The sequence below is a fragment of the Dendrobates tinctorius genome, unplaced genomic scaffold (genome assembly GCF_039654945.1).
Source record: "Dendrobates tinctorius isolate UK_male_01 unplaced genomic scaffold, ASM3965494v1 ptg000147l, whole genome shotgun sequence".
Lineage (NCBI taxonomy): Eukaryota > Metazoa > Chordata > Amphibia > Anura > Dendrobatidae > Dendrobates > Dendrobates tinctorius.
In genome coordinates this window covers 23,319,354-23,333,453 of record NW_027361814.1, presented here as the reverse complement: position 1 = coordinate 23,333,453, position 14,100 = coordinate 23,319,354, and the positions used below count along the sequence as shown (strand labels likewise).

Genomic DNA, 14,100 nt, shown 5'->3' with positions numbered 1-14,100 from the left:
AAAATTTTCTCCACCTTTTCCTTTCTGACAGTCTGTGAATATCGGACAACACTGTCAACTGAGTGTGGCCCTATTTTTTTCACGGACTTGCATTGCTGATTCTGGTCCGCACTGGCATCAAAATTGGACATACTTCTACAATTTTTCGTGAACCTTTCGGTCCGCAAAAACTCACCAACATGTGAATGGCCCCATAGACTATCACAAGTACGCGTGCTATCTGTAAAAAAGAAAAGGATAGCACTTGTATATGAAAATCAGATGTCTGAATGAGCCATTAGTAGTTCTCTCCATCTATTTGCAGTTGCATTGCAGGAAAATACGGTACAACTAAAGATGGCCCGTCAGTAGATATCTATTTCTCCAATCTCCTCTGTACTCATGAACTTTTGGCTTTGATGAGTGTTCATTGTTTTTCATGGGGAGGGAGGAGAAAGCCTCTGCCAGCTGCTTATCTCCAATGAAAACAAAAAGATTGGCCGTTGACGTTCCCATGTCCTGAGTGCACTTCTTTGCGAAAATCATCTGTTGGAGGAAAGTCAATATACCCCCCTATGCACACCAGTTGCTCATCCTTTCCCACTGAAATTGACAGACTCAGATTAGTGATGGGCGAACATGTGGATGTTTGAGTTCGGTCAAACATCTAAAAAAAAGTTTGGTTCGGGTGCCAGATTGGTACCCAAATCCAAACCAGGACCCCAGGCACATGAATGGGGGGGCCCAAACATCAGTTGTTTGCCACACTGTCATCTGCATGACAGCGTAGCAAGCACTGGCTCTGATCAGTGGTGAGATTATTACCGCTGGTCAGAGAACTTAGGTTCCCATGCTGTCAGATGAGAGTGTGAACTAGCAGCTGTGACCGGCGGTACACAGGCGTCAGATGATAAAAAAGTACTACTCCCATAAGCCTATGCCGGCTGTCACTGAAAACAGTTCTATTTTTGATAACCAGTGTGGGCAAAACTGACAGCTGCGGGCTGCAACACTCAGCTGCCAGTTTTGTCATGGCTGGTTATCAAGAATAGAGGGGTCACCAGTCACCATGTCTTTTTTAAAATTATTTAACTAAATAATTTTAAAAAACAGCATGTGGTAAAGCCAATTTTTTGACAACCAGCCAAGCTAAAACAGACAGCTGAAATAAAAATAAAAAAAGCACAGTTATACTCACCTTCCATTGAAGCCCTTGTCCCATTTAAAAAAGAAAAATAATAAACAATCATATCCCTCACCTCTTAAGTGAAGATGTCACACATCGTAATCTATGTCTTTGATATGTGGTTTGCAACCTGAATGGTGGCATAATGTGAGAATGAGGTGCTGCGAGCTCAACATCAGTGACTAGCGGTGATGTCATCTAGGTTTCGGCAGGTCACTGAGGCTGCGTTCCCCCGACACTTCATTGTGAGAAAGGACAATGAGATCACTATGAACTCTGTGAGTAAAAGGGGAAAATTTGGAAGTTTATTTCTGGAGGGCATAACTTTGGAATGGAGGGGCACAAAAGAAAACTAAAAACTGTTCCAGAATCAGTGGAGCAGCACCAGTTGGAGAATGTACTCTATTGCCAAAAAAAATCCAGTGAAAGATTTACTTTAAGTTCTGACTTGACTGTTCCATTAACTTATTTAATATTTTCTATTCCACAGGTTTTTACATCTATCTTTGGAGTGGGACTGAAGACTGCAGAAAAATGGTACAGATTGGGTCTTAGGACATTAGAAGATATAAAAAACAACAAGGATTTAAAGCTTACCAGCATGCAGAAACATGGTAATTATTTCATTCTTATTAGTGATAATTTTTAGCTATAATATTTATTTACTTAAAAATACAAAGTATAGTCCAATTTTGTAGAGAAACAGTTGCTACGGTAATTCCTGAGGACAGCATGGACCAAAGCACATGTGGAATAATGAATTATATGTCTGGTGGCTATCATTGTGTGTAGGGTCAATTGGTCAGAAAAACAGATGTGTGTCTCTTTTGGCTAAGTCTTTTCTAAAATGGGGGCTCATACGGTTAAAAGTCAAATAAAAATTTTTTAGAACTTGTAGAAACAATGTATGTGAGAATTGTGAGACCTGACGCAACTCCGAAAATTCTTTGTTTTGCAGAAAGTCATGCTGAGACTTTCAATAACCTGTGTGCAACACATATTCTACAGCTGCTTTGACAGCTTATGAACCATATCAAGAACCCATATAATTTTCCATCCCTTAAAATGTATCTGCCATGTGAGACTGAAAATTCACGCATCCATCACTCGTACTGTAAAGAAATATAATTTTAATCCACTTCTACTTAGTCCAAGGTAATGACGTAAAGCTACTTTAAAGCTTCCAAACATGGCAAGAATGAAAACATATAACAGAAAGTGAAAGGCAATCTCCCCAGATTTTATCTAAATTCCCTTAAAGAACGTTGACAACCTTTGTACCACAACTACAAGCTGGTAATCTTCCCCATCCACCACCCCATTAATTAGTCAGCTATAGGGATGATCGAGCACTAAAATGCCTTTGCGCTCGGTAGTCCAATCGAGCCCGGACGGGCTTGACTGGAGTACCGAGCATAATGGAAGTCATTGGGAAACTCAAGCATTTTTCCGGAAGACCCAGCCAGCTGACTCTATGCTCAGTGAGTAGGCTGGAACTCTCTTTTACAGTGAAAGCCTATGGAGAATCATTCTGACACTGCATAGGCTTATATTGTAAAAAGCCACTACCAGGTCACATAGAGTGCGACGTGATCTGGAGAGTCTGCAGAGCGCTGAAGTCACTGAGAAGAGAAGAACGGCGCTGGATCCCGGAAAAGGCAGCGGTAGGTGATTATATTAATACATACTAAACAACAAACACGTATGCACAGATTTAAATAATCACTCCCATCAAAGTTGTATCCTCATAATATATTGCACTCATCATATATAGCACTATGTAATTACAATTGCTCATTTTGCCTATCCATCCAGATAATTGCTCTCTATGTAGAAACAGGAAGTCTCTTTTCCCTGCATAAATCATTCCTCTCTTCAAATCCTGACCCAGCTGTTCCCTCCTCTCCCGTGGCAGGGACTTTTGCAAGGACTACAGGGAAAATTGACCTCCTGTTTCTATATAGAGCTTTGAAGGATTCAGCTAATCAGTATTTAATCATGTGATGTCATAGACCTAATGTAAAAGAGAAAAATTAGCTGGGTAGAAAAGCAAATGAGCAATTTTAAGTACACAGTGCTATATATATTAAGAGAATAAAAATTTTGATGGGAGGAGGAGGGCTTCTTTAAACCTACTGGGAAGATCCGTTTCACATTTCTGTTCACGCCCTTAAATTCCTACAGGATAACTATGGTAATGAAAGCTAGGAGGATGGCTACATATTTCTATTGGAACTTTCTTTGTGGCAGTATATAAATTTGGTCTGTGTGACTATAAATCAGAGATGATTTCACTCATACGGGGATTTATATAATTGCTGTAGACGTGGTGGGATCATATAAAGTAATTTCTGTAGACTGAATATCATTACTGTGGAACATTATGGGATTATATCATCACTGTAGATATGGCCGGCTCAGTCATATTATTGTTTATAAAACCTGCAAAAGACAAAGTGAGCAAAAACCCTGCTGTAACTAAATAAGTAAAAGCAAAAGTGCATCTAAATAATACAGAGTTTTTAGTAATACTGTTTTTGATCAAAAGTAGCATGAAAGCCGTTCCACCACGACACGATAACTCTGTTCGGGATAGTCCTACACTGTCTAATATTGAAAATCTTGTCTTGTGTCAAAGTTGACCTCAATGTGTGAACAAGGGCAGACAAAAGGACTGGGTCCCAAACAGTAGACACCAGTCTGTGGAAGCCTTATATACAATTTCCAGCTCAGGAGAGGGAGGCCACACCCCAGCTTGCACAGAATGCAAAATTACAGAGAAAAAAATACAAAAATCGAGCTTGGTTAGAGTTGATACACATGCAGCATATAAATGCATGTTGACACTGGCCATAAAACATAAAACCTGCAAAAGACAAAGTGAGCAAAAACCCTGCTGTAACTAAATAAGTAAAAGCAAAAGTGCATCTAAATAATACAGAGTTTTTAGTGATACTGTTTTTGATCAAAAGTAGCATGAAAGCTATCCCACCACGACACGGTAACTCTGTTCGGGATAGTCCTACACTGTCTAATATTGAAAACCTTGTCTTGTGTCAAAGTTGACCTCAATTGTTTATGTCCAGTAGGATTGTAAGTCCTTATCCTGTGATTCACATTTGGGAAATTTGTGCATAAAACTCAATGGTTTACGATTCTTTAACCCCTTCACCCCCAAGGGTGGTTTGCACGTTCATGACCGGGCCAATTTTTACAATTCTGACCACTGTACCTTTATGAGGTCATAACTCTGGAACGCTTCCATGGATCCCGGTGATTCTGACACTGTTTTCTCGTGACATATTGTACTTCATGTTAGTGGTAAAATTTCATTCAAATAACTTGCGTTTATTTGTGAGAAAAACGGAAATTTGGCGAAAATTTTGAAAATTTCGCGATTTTCCAACTTTGAATTTTTATGCCCTTAAATCACAGAGATACGGCACACAAAAAACTTGATAACTAACATTTTCCACATGTTTACTTTACATCAGCACAATTTTGGAACCAAAATTTTTTTTTGTTAGGAAGTTATAAGGGTTAAAAGTTGACCAGCGATTTCTCATTTTTACAACACCATTTTATTTTTAGGACCACATCACATTTGAAGCCACTTTGAGGGGTCTATATGATAGAAAATACCCAAAAGTGACACCATTCTAAAAACTGCACCCCTTAAGGTGCTCAAAACCACATTCAAGAAGTTTATTAATCCTTTAGGTGCGTCACAGGAATTTTTTTGAATATTTAAAAAAAAATGAACATCTAACTTTTTTTCATAAAAAAAATACTTCAGGTTCAATTTTTTTTATTTTACCAAGGGCAACAGGAGAAATTGAACTGCAAAAGTTATTGTGCAATTTGTCCTGAGTACGCAGATACCTGATATGTGGGGGGGAACGACTGTTTCGGCGCATGGCAGAGCTCAGAATGGAAGGAGCGCCGTTTGACTTTTTCAATGCAAAATTGGCTGGAATTCAGATTGGACGCCATGTCACGTTTGGAGAGTCCCTGATGTACCTAAACAGTGGAAACCCCCTACAAGTGACCCCATTTTGGAAACTAGACCCCCCAAGGAACTTATCTAGATATGTGGTGAGAACTTTGAACCCACAAGGGCTTTACAGAAGTTTATAACGTACAGCGGTACAATTAAAAAATCATATTTTTTCCACAAAAATGATCTTTTCACCCCAATTTTTATTTTCCCAAGGGTAACAGGACCCTAAAAGTTATTGTGCAATTTGTCCTGAGTACGCTGATACCCCACATGTGGGGGTAAACCACTATTTGGGCGCATGGCAGAGCTCAGAAGGGAAGCAGCGCCATTTGACGTTTTTGGCTGGAATTGAGATCGGACACGATGTCGCGTTTGGAAAACCCCTGATGTACCAAAACAGTGGAAACCCCCCACAAATGACACCATTTTGGAAACTAGACCCCCTAAGGAACTTATCTAGATGTGTGGTGAGAACTTTGAACCCCCATGGGCTTCACAGAAGTTTATAACATAAAGCCATACAATTAAAAAATCATATTTTTTCCACAAAAATGATCTTTTCACCCTCAATTCTTATTTTTCCAAGGGTAACAGGACCCTAAAAGTTATTGTGCAATTTGTCCTGAGTACGCTGATACCCCACATGTGGGGGTAAACCACTATTTGGGCGCATGGCAGAGCTCGGAAGGGAAGCAGCGCCATTTGACGTTTTTGGCTGGAATTGAGATCGGACATCCATGTCGCGTTTGGAAAACCCCTGATGTACCAAAACAGTGGAAACCCCCCACAAATGACACCATTTTGGAAACTAGACCCCCTAAGGAACTTATCTAGATGTGTGGTGAGAACTTTGAACCCCCATGGGCTTCACAGAAGTTTATAACATAAAGCCATACAATTAAAAAATCATATTTTTTCCACAAAAATGATCTTTTCACCCTCAATTCTTATTTTTCCAAGTGTAACAGGACCCTATAAGTTATTGTGCAATTTGTCCTGAGTACGCTGATACCCCACATGTGGGGGTAAACCACTATTTGGGCGCATGGCAGAGCTCGGAAGGGAAGCAGCGCCATTTGACGTTTTGGGCTGGAATTGAGATCGGACACCATGTCGCGTTTGGAAAACTCCTGATGTACCAAAACAGTGGAACCCCCCACAAATGACACCATTTTGGAAACTAGACCCCCTAAGGAACTTATCTAGATGTGTGGTGAGCACTTTGACCCCCCCAGTGCTTCACAGAAGTTTATAACACCCGGGCGTGAAAATAAAAAATTCGTATTTTTTCCACAAACATGATCTTTTAATCACCATTTTTTTATTTTCCCAAGGGTACCAGGAGAAATTGGACCCCAAAAGTTGTTGTCCAATTTGTCCTGAGTATGCTGATACCCCATATGTGGGAGAAAACTACTGTATGGGCACACGTCGGGGCTCGGAAGGGAAGTAGTGACATTTTGGAATGCAGACTTTGATGGAATGGTCTGCGGGTGTCATGTTGCCTTTGGAGAGCCCCTAATGTACCTAAACAGTGGAAACCCCCCACAAATGACACCATTTTGTATACTAGACCCCCCGAGGAACTTATCTAGATGTGTGGTGAGCACTTTGAACCCCCCAGTGCTTCACAGAAGTTTACAACGCCCGGGCGTGAAAATAAAAAATTCGTATTTTTTCCACAAACATGATCTTTTAGTCACCATTTTTTTATTTTCCCAAGGGTACCAGGAGAAATTGGACCCCAAAAGTTGTTGTCCAATTTGTCCTGAGTATGCTGATACCCCATATGTGGGAGAAAACTACTGTATGGGCACACGTCGGGGCTCGGAAGGGAAGTAGTGACGTTTTGGAATGCAGACTTTGATGGAATGGTCTGCGGGTGTCATGTTGCCTCTGGAGAGCCCCTAATGTACCTAAACAATGGAAACCCCCCACAAATGACCCCATTTTGGACATTAGACCCCCCACGGAACTTATCTAGATGTGTGGTGAGCACTTTGAACCCCCAAGTGCTTCACAGAAGTTTATAACACTCGGACGTGAAAATAAAAAAATCATTTTTTCCACAAAAATGATATTTTTGCCCCCAATTTTTTATTTTCCTAAGGGTAACAGGAGAAATTGGACCCCAAAAATTGTTTTGCAATTTGTCCTGAGTAGGCTGATACCCTACATGTGGGGGTAAAACACTGTTTGGGCGCATAGCAGAGCTTGGAAGGGAAAGAGCACCATTTGACTTTTTCAACTCAGAATTGGCTGGAATTGAGATCAGACACCATGTTGCATTTGGAGAGCCCCTGATGTGCCCAAACAGTGGAAACCCCCAATTCTAACTCCAACCCGAACCCCAACACGCCCCTAACCCTAACCCTAACCCTAGCCCTAGCCCTAACCCTAACCCTACCCCAACACACCCCTAGCCCTAACCCTAGCCCTAACCCGAATGGAAAAATGGAAATAAATACATTTTTTTAATTTTATTATTTTTCCCTAACTAAGGGGGTGATAACGGGGGGTTTGATTTACTATTTATGGCGGCTTATATGTTTGGCGGCTGTCGCACGCTAAAAGACGCTTTTTATTGTAAAAATAGTTTTTGCATCACCACATATTGAGAGCTATAATTTTTCCGTATTTTGACCCACCGAGTCATGTGAGGTCTTATTTTTTGCGGGACAAGTTGACGTTTTTATTGGTACCATTTTCGGGCACGTGAAATTTTTTGATCGCTTTTTATTCTGATTTTTGGGACGCAGAATGAACAAAAACCAGCGTTTCATGAATTTCTTTTGGGGGGGTGCGTTTACACCGTTCCGCGTGCGGTAAAATTGATAAAGCGGTTTTATTCTTCGGGTCAGTACGGTTACAGCGATACCTCATTTAGGTCGTTTTTTATGTTTTTGTCGGTTTTATGCAATGAAAACTATTTTATATAAAAAATAATTATTTTTGCATCGCTTTATTCAGCGAGCTATAACTTTTTTATTTTTCGCTGATGATGCTGTGTGGCAGCTCGTTTTTTGTGGGACAAGATGACGTTTTCAGCGGTACCATGGATATTTATATGCGTCTTTTTGATCGCGCGTTATTACACTTTTTGTTTGGCGGTATGATAATAAATCATTATTTTTTGCTTCGTTTTTTATTTTTATTTTTTAAGGGGTTCGCTAAAGGGGTTAACTAATGGGACAGTTTTATAGGGCGGGTCGTTACAGACGCGGCGATACCTAATATGTGTACTTTTATTGTTTTTTTTTTTATTATTTCCAAAAAATGGATTTATTGGGGGAATATTTTTTTTTTTTTTCTAATTTATTTGGCGATTTTTTTTAAATTATTTTTACACTTTTTTTTATTTTTTTTTACTTTATTAACCCCTTCACTACCAAGGGTGGTTTGCACGTTAACTACCGGGCCAATTTTTACAATTCTGACCACTGTACCTTTATGAGGTCATAACTCTGGAACGCTTCCATGGATCCCACTGATTCTGAGAATGTTTTTTTCATGATATATTGTACTTCATGTTCGTGGTAAAATTGCATTCAAATAACTTGCGTTTATTTGTGAAAAAAACGGAAATTTGGCGAAAATTTTGAAAATTTCGCAATTTTCCAACTTTGAATTTTTATGCCCTTAAATCACAGCGATACGGCACACAAAAAACTTAATACATAACATTTCCCACATGTTTACTTTACATCAGCACAATTTTGCAACCAAAATTTTTTTTTGCTAGGAAGTTATAAGGGTTAAAATTTGACCAGCGATTTCTCATTTTTGCAACACCATTTTATTTTTAGGGACCACTTCACATTTGAAGCCACTTTGAGGGGTCTATATGATAGAAAATACCCAAAAGTGACACCATTCTAAAAACTGCACCCCTCAAGGTGCTTAAAACCACATTCAAGAAGTTTATTAACCCTTTAGGTGCGTCACAGGAATTTTTTGAATATTAAAAAAAAATGAACATTTAACTTTTTTTCACAAAAAAAATTCTTCAGGTTCAATTTTCTTTATTTTACCAAGGGTAACAGGAGAAATTGGACTGCAAAAGTTATTGTGCAATTTGTCCTGACTACGCTGATACCTGATATGTGGGGGGGAACCACTGTTTCGGCGCATGGCAGAGCTCAGAATGGAAGGAGCGCCGTTTGACTTTTTCAATGCAAAATTGGCTGGAATTCAGATCGGACGCCATGTCACGTTTGGCGAGCCCCTGATGTACCTAAACAGTGGAAACCCCCCCAAGTGACCCCATTTTGGAAACTAGACCCCCCAAGGAACTTATCTAGATATGTGGTGAGAACTTTGAACCCACAAGGGCTTCACAGAAGTTTATAACGTACAGCGGTACAATTAAAAAATCATATTTTTTCCACAAAAATGATCTTTTCACCCACAATTTTTATTTTTCCAAGGGTAACAGGACCCTAAAGGTTTTTGTGCAATTTGTCCTGAGTACGCTGATACCCCATATGTGGGTGTAAATGACTATTTGGGCGCATAGCAGAGCTCGGAAGGGAAGCAGCGCCATTTGACGTTTTTGGCTAGAATTGAGATCGGACACCATGTCGCGATTGGAAAACCCCTGATGTACCAAAACAGTGGAAACCCCCCACAAATGACACCATTTTGGAATCTAGACCCCCCAAGGAACTTATCTAGATGTGTGGTGAGAACTTTGAACCCCCAAGGGCTTCACAGAAGTTTATAACGTACAGCAGTACAATTAAAAAATCATATTTTTTCCACAAAAATGATCTTTTCACCCTCAATTCTTATTTTTCCAAGGGTAACAGGACCCTAAAAGATATTGTGCAATTTATCCTGAGTACGCAGATACCCCACATGTGGGTGTAAACCACTATTTGGGCGTATGGCAGAGCTCGGAAGGGAAGCAGCGCCATTTGACGTTTTTGGCTGGAATTGAGATCGGACACCATGTCGCATTAGGAAAGCCCCTGATGTACCAAAACAGTAGAAACCCCCCACAAATGACACCATTTTGGAAACTAGACCCCCCAAGGAACTTATCTAGATGTGTGGTGAGCACTTTGAACCCCCCAGTGCTTCACTGAAGTTTATAACGTCCGGGCGTGAAAATAAAAAAATCGTATTTTTTCCACAAACATGATCTTTTAGTCCCCATTTTTTTATTTTCCCAAGGGTAACAGGAGAAATTGGACCCCAAAAGTTGTTGTCCAATTTGTCCTGAGTACGCTGATACCTCATATGTGGGAGAAAACTACTGTATGGGCACACGTCGGGGCTCGGAAGGGAAGTAGTGACGTTTTGGAATGCAGACTTTGATGGAATGGTCTGCGGGTGTCATGTTGCGTTTGGAGAGCCCCTGATGTACCTAAACAGTGGAAACCCCCCACAAGTGACCCCATTTTGGAAACTAGACCCCCTAATGAACTTATCTAGATGTGTGGTGAGCACTTTGAACCCCCCCAGTGCTTCACAGAAGTTTATAACGACCGGGCGTGAAAATAAAAAAATCGTATTTTTTCCACAAACATGATCTTTTAGTCCCCATTTTTTTATTTTCCCAAGGGTAACAGGAGAAATTGGACCCCAAAAGTTGTTGTCCAATTTGTCCTGAGTACGCTGATACCTCATATGTGGGAGAAAACTACTGTATGGGCACACGTCGGGGCTCGGAAGGGAAGTAGTGACGTTTTGGAATGCAGACTTTGATGGAATGGTCTGCGGGTGTCATGTTGCGTTTGGAGAGCCCCTGATGTACCTAAACAGTGGAAACCCCCCACAAGTGACCCCATTTTGGAAACTAGACCCCCTAATGAACTTATCTAGATGTGTGGTGAGCACTTTGAACCCCCCAGTGCTTCACAGAAGTTTATAACGACCGGGCGTGAAAATAAAAATATCGTATTTTTTCAACAAACATCATCTTTTAGTCCCCATTTTTTTTATTTTCCCAAGGGTAACAGGAGAAATTGGACCCCAAAAGTTGTTGTCCAATTTGTCCTGAGTACGCTGATATCTCATATGTGGGAGAAAACTACTGTATGGGCACACGTCGGGGCTCGGAAGGGAAGTAGTGACGTTTTGGAATGCAGACTTTGATGGATTGGTATGCGGGTGTCATGTGCGTTTGGAGAGCCCCTGATGTACCTAAACTATTGAAACTCCCCACAAGTGACCCCATTTTGGAAACTAGACCCCCCACGGAGCTTATCTAGATGTGTGGAGAGCACTTTGAACCCCCAAGTGCTTCACAGAAGTTTATAACGCCTGGGCGTGAAAATAAAAAAAACATTTTTTTCCGCAAAATTATATTTTTGCCCCCAGTTTTTTATTTTCCTAAGGGTAACAGGAGAAATTGGACCCCAAAAGTTGTTTTGTAATTTGTCCTGAGTAGGCTGATACCCTACATGTGGGGGTAAAACACTGTTTGGGCACATGGCAGAGCTTGGAAGGGAAGGAGCACCATTTGACTTTTTCAACGCAGAATTGGCTGGAATTGAGATCAGACGCCATGTTGCCTTTGGAGAGCACCTGATGTGCCCAAACAGTGGAAACCCCCAATTATAACTCCAACCCTAACCTCAACACACCCCTAACCCTAATCTGAGCCCTAGCCCTAACCCTATCCCTAACCCTAACCCTAGCCCTAACCCTAGCCCTAACCCTAACCCTAGCCCTAACCCTAACCCTAGCCTTAACCCTAGCCCTAGCCCTAACCCTAGCCCTAACCCTAGCCCTAACCCTAGCCCTAACCCTACCCTAACCCTAACCCTAGCGGGAAAATGGAAATAAATACATTTTCTTTTAGTTTTATTATTTTTCTCTAACTAAGGGGGTGATAACGGGGGGTTTGATTTACGATTTATGGCGGTTTTTATGTTTGGCGGCTGTCGCACGCTAAAAGACGCTTTTTATTGTAAAAATAGTTTTTGCATCACCACATATTGTGAGCTATAATTTTTCCATATTTTGACCCACCGAGTCATGTGAGGTCTTATTTTTTGCGGGACGAGTTGACGTTTTTATTGGTACCATTTTCGGGCACGTGACATTTTTTGATCGCTTTTTATTCCGATTTTTGGGATGCAGAATGAACAAAAACCAGCTTTTCATGAATTTCTTTTGGGGGGTGCGTTTACACCGTTCCGCGTGCGGTAAAATTGATAACGCGTTTTTATTCTTCGGGTCAGTACGGTTACAGCGATACCTCATTTAGGTCGTTTTTTTATGTTTTGTCGGTTTTTTGCAATGAAAACTATTTTATATAAAAAATAATTATTTTTGTATCGCTTTATTCTGCGAGCTATAACTTTTTTATTTTTTTGCGGATGATGCTGTATGGTGGCTCGTTTTTTGCGGGACAAGATGACGTTTTCAGCGGTACCATGGATATTTATATGCGTCTTTTTGATCGCGCGTTATTGCACTTTTTGTTCGGTGGTATGATAATAAATCATTATTTTTTGCTTCGTTTTTTATTTTTATTTTTTAAGGGGTTCGCTAAAGGGGTTAACTAATGGGACAGTTTTATAGGGCAGGTCATTACGGACGTGGCGATACCAAATATGTGTACTTTTATTGTTTTGTTTTTTTTTATTTTCAAAAAATGGATTTATTGGGGAATATTTTTTTTTTTTTAACTAATTTATTTAGCGATTTTTTTAAAATTATTTTTAACACTTTTTTTTTTTTTTTTTTTACTTTATTACCTTGTCCCAGGTGGGACATCACTGTCCTGTGACAGATCGCTGATCTGTCACATCACAGATCACTGTGACAGATCAGCGATCTGTCACAGGCACTGCTGCAGACTTCCTCATGCCTGCGCTTTGCAGGCACTGAGGAAGCCAGCTTCCTCAGGCCCCCGAAGGCCCCCGTCGCCATCTTGGATTCGGGGGCCTGGAGGAAGGGAGTCCCCCGCAGCAGCGCTGCACATTGCGCTGCCGTGGGGGGCTCAGGGAAGCACGGAGGGAGCCCCCTCCCTGCCGATGCTTCCCTTTAACCCCCGGTACACCGCGATCGCGTTTGATCGCGGTGTGCAAGGGGTTAACGTGTCGGGGGCGGTCCGTGACCGCCCCTGACACATTGTGCCGGGTGTCAGCTATGATAATTAGCTGACACTCGGCTGCGATCAGCGGCGCTCACCACGTGGGCGCCGCTGATCGCGATGACGTAATATTCCGTCCATGGTAATTAGGTCCATGGTCACATGGACGGAATATTACGTCAATTGTAGGTAAGGGGTTAAATAGTCCCAGGTGGGACATCACTGTCCTGTGACAGATCGCTGATCTGTCACATCACAGATCACTGTGACAGATCAGCGATCTGACACAGGCAGTGCCGAAGGCTTCCTCATGCCTGCGCTTTGCAGGCACTGAGGAAGCCAGCTTCCGCAGGCCCCCAAAGGCCCCCGTCGCCATCTTGGATTCGGGGGCCTGGAGGAAGGGAGTCCCCCGCAGCAGCGCTGCACATTGCGCTGCCGTGGGGGGCTCAGGTAAGCACGGAGGGAGCCCCCTCCCTGCCGATGCTTCCCTTTAACCCCGGTACACCGCGATCGTGTTTGATCACGGTGTGCAAGGGGTTAACATGTCGGGGGCGGTCCGTGACCGCCCCTGACACATTGTGCCGGGTGTCAGCTGTGATAATCAGCTGACACCCGGCCACGATCAGCGGCGCTCACCACGTGGGCGCCGCTGATCGCACCGACGTACTATCCCGTCCCCGGTCATACGGGCCCGGGTACCGTGGACGGGATAGTACGTCGGATGGCAGGAAGGGGTTAAGACAGGTGAATCACACTCTAGTCTTAAGGCCCTTTTACATTTAGCGATGCACCAGCGATCCGACCAGCAATCCGACCCGGTCAGGATCGCTGGTGCATCGCTAAATGATCGCTAGTGAGCTTTCACACAGGCAGACCTCACAGCGATGC

At 42.0% G+C, this 14,100-nt stretch overlaps 1 protein-coding gene across 1 annotated transcript in view; it reads left to right on the top strand.

Annotated features, from left to right (window-relative positions):
- DNTT (DNA nucleotidylexotransferase) overlaps positions 1-14,100 on the top strand; it is a 777,494-nt gene that overhangs the window by 298,228 nt on the left and 465,166 nt on the right. The window contains exon 6 of the mRNA XM_073546529.1: positions 1,656-1,779. Coding sequence (XP_073402630.1) covers positions 1,656-1,779 — 124 coding nt within the window. The remainder of the gene's footprint in view (positions 1-1,655; positions 1,780-14,100) is intronic.